At 44.9% G+C, this 6,700-nt stretch overlaps 1 protein-coding gene across 1 annotated transcript; it reads left to right on the top strand.

Annotated features, from left to right (window-relative positions):
* Positions 1 to 4,585: 4,585 nt before the first annotated feature.
* Positions 4,586 to 4,993, top strand: LOC145356177 (histone H2B 1.2-like). Its single transcript, XM_080208786.1, has one exon. The coding sequence runs from the start codon at positions 4,586 to 4,588 to the stop codon at positions 4,991 to 4,993; it is 408 nt and encodes a 135-aa protein (XP_080064912.1).
* The last annotated feature ends 1,707 nt before the right edge of the window (positions 4,994 to 6,700 follow it).

Genomic DNA, 6,700 nt, shown 5'->3' with positions numbered 1-6,700 from the left:
ATCATAACTGATCATCAAATTCAATAACCTGATTCCACCTTTCCCCCTCAGCTAGACTTAATTACATAGAACATAGAACACTACAGCACCTCCTTTGATATTGTATACTGGATTCGTAGCTTTAAAATTGTTGCTGGCTTCGATGTCAGCCTTTTAATTGATCACAACTTTACCCTTCAAGTAGCCAGACCACGTCACAGAGTTCTCTTAAACAGCTGTATTACTGCAAGCTATAAAGCGAGGACCTTGGAAAGGCAGAGCTCAAAGTTTGTAACTAGCCAGAGTACAGAATTCAGAAATACACAAGCAATTAGAGCTTCAAATTCAGTGATAAGTAATTAGCATTTACCAATCACAATCACTTTACACTTGCTTCATTATAAAATCCAATCAGCCTGAAACCTTAATACATCATTGACTTTAGAAGTTATTATGTCCCAGCTTGCACCTGTGTCTGTATATCACTCCCCTTTTCCCAGTTCCACACGTCTGATTTAATGAGTTTTGCTCAGACTAATGGCCTTGGTGCTTATCTGTGAAGGTTTTTACAAGAAGTCTTTATTTTTCCTAACAGCTTGTGTAATTTTTGAAGTTGAGTGATTATTAAGTTTTTCAGGAATATTCAAGTCAATGCATAAAGAGAATGAGGAATGTATGGAATTCTGAGAAAGACTGCCATGGAAACCCATATATGTGTCCATACTTGTACATCAGCAGATTTAGACCTTTCATTCCCACTGCTGAAACCGTTTTGTTTATTTGTGCAGTTTCATGAATTATTCATTCAGTTTTTTGCCACTCTCTAAATGTTGTCACGGCAGGGGAACAATCAAGTTTGCCAACTCTGAAATGTAAGTCTCCCACGGGGAGTGCATGCAAACTCTACACAGACAGTGACCCAAGCCGGGAATCGAACCTAGGCCCCTGGTGCTGTGAAGCAGCAGTGCTAACCACTATGCCACCGTGCTGCCCATTCTTAGGGATGGCATAGACAAAAAGACAAAGACAATGTAAGTGGTGATAATAAAGGTTAGGAATATTGCTAAGAGTGCCCATTAAGAGATCAGCATGTGTAAATAGCAGAATAAAGGTACAGTGTAGGAATGCAGGAGATGGCCTGGATAGGGGTGTGGCATAGGCAGGAGGTGTAGGTGAAACAAGATGGAAAGTGTTCCCAAATAGGACCCAGACCTTCCTGCTGCTTGTCATTTCACCACCCCACCCTGCTCTCCTGTCCACCTGTCCGTTCTTGGCCTTTCGCAATCTTCCAGCGAACCCCAATGCAAACTTGTCTTCCGATTGGGCACTTTACAGCCTTCTGGACTTAGTGTTGAGTTCAACAACTACAGCTAATGAACTCCTCTACCTTCACCCCAGTTGCATTTCTTGTATTTCGTTTCTTCTAATTAATCCATTTTCATTACTTTATATTCATATTTTTATTCTTCCACTTCTAAAATCTCACTTTCCACCTTGCTTCATTCACTACACAGCACACCCCACCTTCCCCCCCCACCCCTCCCCCAATCCCCCCTGCCCCTTCCCCTCCTGGCCCCGGCCCCCCCCAACCCTCCACCCCATTTGGGTCCACTGCCACATTCCGATAACCTGAACTTTTGTTCTGCTATTTACATATTCCGATTATATGTTCTATTATATTACACAATCTTGTCCCTTTTTTGCTTGTCTTCCGATCTGACAAAGGGATCAACCAGACTCAAAACATTGGCTCTATTCTCTCCCCACAGACGCTGTCAGACCCGCTGGGATTTTCCAGCATTTTCTGTTTTTGTTTCAGATTCCGGCAGCCGCAGTATTTTGTCTTTAACTAAGACTCATTACCGGATCACCTTGCTGTTGTGGGAGCTTGCTCCGTGCAAATTGGCTCCTGTGTTACCCACCTTAGCACAGTGGCATAATTCAGGAGCATCTCATTGGCTGTAAAATGCTTTGGGATGTGAAAGACAGTAAATAAAAGCAAGCCTGCCTTTGTCTATGAGATTCTTAGGTCCCCTGAGTTGTTCCAGCTCAGACTCTGTGTGACAAGACAGCGATCGCAGTTCTCCCCAGAAACATGATAGATCACCTCGGCAAGTGACTCTGAGTTGCCTTGCGACAAAACTGCACTGAACACATTTAGCTTTTAGCAGATGTTCAATTAAAATGCATAAATAGTTTTCAAACTCCTCAACCATTTGGATATGTTAAGAGATGTACACTGGTTTGACGCTCGAGTGATCTAATGAAAGAGATTTCCCAGTAGCCCGGTAGATAATTAGGTCTCTGAAGATTCAATGATTTATCGCTGAAAAGAGAGACGCATTGCTGAAACTTTTCATCTTGCACTCATCACGACAATCGCAGTGGTTAGCACTGCTGCCTCATAGCGCCAGGAATCTGAGGTTCGATTTCCAGCTTGGGTCACTGTCTGTGAGGAGTCTGTACATTCTCTCCATGTCTGCGTGGGTTTCCTCCCACAGTCTGAAAGATGAGCTGGTTGGGGTGCATTGGCCATGCTAAATTCTCTCTCAGTGTACCCGAACAGGTGCTGGAGTGTGGTGACTAGGGGATTTTCACAGTAACATCATTGCAGTGTTCATGTAATCCTGCTTGTGACAGTAATAAACTTTAACTTAAATTTTAACTTTAACTTAAACTTTAGGGAGTTCCAGGATTTTAACCCTACGACAGTGAAGGACAGCTGTGATTTATTTCCAAGTCAGGTTGGTGCGTGACTTGGAGGTCACAGAATCATGGAATCATACAACATAGAGAAGACCCTTCAGCCCATTGAGTTCACACCAACAATAACTACCACTGAAGTCGCACCAATCACATTTTCCAGGTAGCTGTGTTGCCCTGTGTCTACCGCCCTTGTCCATCCAAGTGGTAGGTATCGAGGACTTGGAAGGTGCTTTTGAATAAACTAGATTGGTGGATAGGTTGGAGGGGCTGAATGGCCTATCCTCTCACTATGTTCTGATAACTAATGGAGCTGCACCGAGGTAAAACATGAACTTAACATCCTCCTTTGACACACAGTTAACTAAGCACAAAGCCGTATGTGACTGGTGTTCAATCTTAATACTAGGATTCCTGGCTGGTGAAGAAACATTGAGTGTCTGGAGGCCACACAATGCAATGTTGGCATCGCTCCAAAATAAGCTTTAGTGAAGTGTAATATTTTGGAGTATCTAAATCATTTGCGTTACATTTCAATTTGCCTTTGTGTCTGTGTGTGTGTGTGTGTGTGTGTGTCTGTCTGTCTGTCTGTCTGTGTATGTATGTGTGTGTGTGTGCCTGTCTGTCTGTCTGTGTACGTATGTGTGTGTGTCTGTCTGTCTGTCTGTGTATGTATGTGTGTGTCTGTCTGTCTGTCTGTGTATGTGTGTGTGTGTGCGTGTGTGTCTGTGTATGTACGTGTGTATGTGTGTGCCTGTGTGAGTCTGTGTATGTGTGTGTGCGTGTGTGTGTGCGTGTGTGTGTGTGTGCGTGTGTGTGTGCATGTGCGTGTGTGTGTGTGCGTGTGTGTCTGTGTGTGTGTGTCTGTCTGTCTGTGTATGTGTGTGTGTGCGTCTGTGTATGTATGTGTGTATGTGTGTGCCTGTGTGAGTCTGTGTATGTGTGTGTGTGTGTGTGTGTGTGCGTGTGCATGTGCGTGTGTGTCTGTGCAGGTGTGCGTGTGTCTGTGTATGTGTGTGTGTGTGTGTCTGTGTATGTGTGTGTGTGTGTCTGTGTATGTGTGTGTGCATATGTATGTGTATGTGTGTGTGTGCATGTGTGTATGCGCGTGTGTGTCTGTGTATGTGTGTGTTTCTGTGCCTGTGTGTGAACACAGATGGCTTGTATTCTGGCCTTGTGTCGACAGTAAGGAGCCTTCCCCACACGTTCCTCAAATTGGGAATGTGGGGGGGGCTATGGATGAAAAACCACGAGTAATTACACCTTCGATTGTTCGATTGAAAGACACAGGCTCCCTGGTGGCAGTCTGTGCTCCCAAAACTGGCACCATGTCTCTGCCAGGGAGCATTCTTCACACATCACATCTTAACCTTTTACAACAGTTATATTTTATCAGCAAATAAATGTGCAGCATGGCCAGCTCTGTGCAGAAACATTGAAACTATTAATTTGTCTGGGCAAACACAAACCGACGTACAAAGTCACAAGGTTCTTGGAGGCAGCTGAGAGGGAGGAGAAGTGTTTACTGTAATCTGGCCACCTCATTAGGATGTGGTGTTGGAGCGTGCTGTACATGGTAATGGGAGGATTAGCTGATCTCTCCTTATCTATTGCCAGTTGGTCTCCTCATTCTGTGCCACAGCACTTCATCACATAGCACCAGCCTCCAATGTGAATAGAGAACAAGCCAAAAAAAAGGATGTAATTTGCAGCAAAGGACTATTTTTTTAACCGTGGTCATGACCTCCCCTTTTATTGTCCGTAGTCAGATAGTGAAGGACTCCTGGCTCTATCCCTTTAAGACCCTTGTTAACGTGTACTTTACAATTACTGAGGCCAACTAGAGACCAACAGAAATTAGGAGTACACTTCTGTGTTTGCATTCACTGTGCCTGATGAAAAGATGGTCCAAGTTTCCAAGATGGACACCAAGAAAGCCCAGAAGGAGCCACCAGCAAAGTGCAGGAAGGAGAGGAGATGCTCCAGGAAGGAAAATTATTCCATCTACATCTACAAAGTGATGAAGCAGGTTCATCCCGACACCAGTGTCTCCTCCAAGGCGGCGGGCATCATGAGCCCCTTCATCAGAGACACCTTCGAGCGCGTTCACGGGCGTGGCTTCCCGCCTGGCTCATTATTACAGACGGCACACGGTCAGCTCCCGGAGATCCAGTCCTCCATGCGCCTGCCACTGCCCGGGGAACTGGCCAAGCACACCATGTCGGAGAGGACAAAGGCGATGGATGACTCAGTACACCAGCTCCAGGTAAAACTGGAAAACAAAACTTCAGGCATTGGATGTGAAATTTAAGTGTCTGGCTCGCTTTGTGTTGTTTTAAAAAAGCCAATTGTTTGGAGTCAGAAATCATTTTCGATTGGTTGAAACGCATGCTTTTTAAAGGTAAAAACACAATGCTTTCTCACAAGGAGCAGGTCCTTCCTGTTGAAATGTGGAGATTATTTTCTATCTGCTGATTTTTTTGAGGTGGTGCATTTTGCAGGGTCAAATTTAGGTGTGAATTACACAGTAAATGGCAGAACCCTGAGGGACATTAACACACAGAGGGACCAAAAGAGAAAGTGCTGGAAAATCTCAGCAGGTCTGGCAGCATCTGGAAGGAGAGAAAAGAGCTGACGTTTCACATCCAGCTGACCCTGTGGTCAACTCTTTGACAAAGGATCACCTGGACTGGAAACGTCAGCTCTTTTCTCTCGTTACAGATGCTGCCAGACCTGCTGAGATTTTCCAGCACTTTCTCTTTTGATTTCAGATTCCAGCATCTGCAGTAATCTGATTTTAATATACAAAGGGATCTCTATAAGTCTACAGTTCAAGGCTGCAGTTCCTTAAAAGTGGTGGCCAAGCTGATTAAGGCAGCATATAGCATACTTGCCTTCATCCGCCAGGACACTGAGTGCAAGAGTTAGGAAATCATGGTTCAGCTAAATAAAACCTTGGCTAGGCAGCATTTGGGAGTTTTGTGTGCAGTTCTGGTCGCCACACTACTAGAAGGGTGTGGAAACTTTGGAGAGAGTGCAAAGAAAGTTCATCAGAGGTGTTCTCTGGTCTCGAGGGTGTTGGCTATGAGGAGAGGTTGAATAAGCTAGGATTGTTTTCACGGGACAGATGGAGGCTGAGGGGAGATCTGGTAGAGGTCTACAAAATTATGAGAGGCATAGACGGAGCGGACAGTGAGAGGCACTTTCCCAGGGTGGAAGTGTCAATTACAAGGGGGCACAGGTTCGAGGTGAGAGGGGGAAAGTTTAAGGGAGGTGTGCGGGGAAAGTTTTTCATGTAGAGAGTGGTGGGTGCCTGGAACGTGCTGCCAGAGGAGGCGGTGGAAGTAGGCACAGTAGTAACATTAAAGAGGCATCTGGGTGGGTACAGGAATAGGGAGGGAATAGAGGGATACGGCTTGAGTAAGGTTTTTGTTAAGTTTAATTAGTGCATCATGATGATGCAGGCTAGGAGGGCTGAAGGGTCTGTTCCAGTGCTATCCTTTTCTTTGTTTGTTGTTCTTTGATTCATATTTCTTACATGTAGTATGATGGATGTGAGATCTCGCTGTGCTAATGAGCCTCTTTTGATGCTGACTCGAGGTAAGATATGATGCTTTTTATAACATTTCTTGTGTTGTAGTAATATATCAATGTTATTCTTCAGTATCCTTCGAATGAATGGTGGAGTTACGCAGACTGATACTATTTTCCTCTTTTGGTATTTAAAAGCCTAGAATTCTCCCACATCCTGGTCAATATTTAGCATTCGAAGCCACACAAGGTGGTACAGCGGTTAGCACTGCTGCCTGTTCGATTCCTGGTTGTCTGTGTGGAGTCTGCATGTTCTCCCCATGTCTGCATGAGTTTCCTCCGGGTGCTCCTGTTTCTTCCCACAGTCCGAAAGGCGTGCTGGTTAGGGTGCATTGGCTGTGCTAAATTCTCCCTCAGTGTACCCGAAAAGGTGCCAGAGTGTGGTGACTAGGGGATTCTCACAGTAACTTCGTTGCAGTGTTAATAT

Source organism: Carcharhinus amblyrhynchos, chromosome 20 (assembly GCF_965287045.1).
Source record: "Carcharhinus amblyrhynchos chromosome 20, sCarAmb.v2.hapA, whole genome shotgun sequence".
NCBI lineage: Eukaryota > Metazoa > Chordata > Chondrichthyes > Carcharhiniformes > Carcharhinidae > Carcharhinus > Carcharhinus amblyrhynchos.
This window is presented reverse-complemented; position numbering and strand designations above follow the sequence as displayed.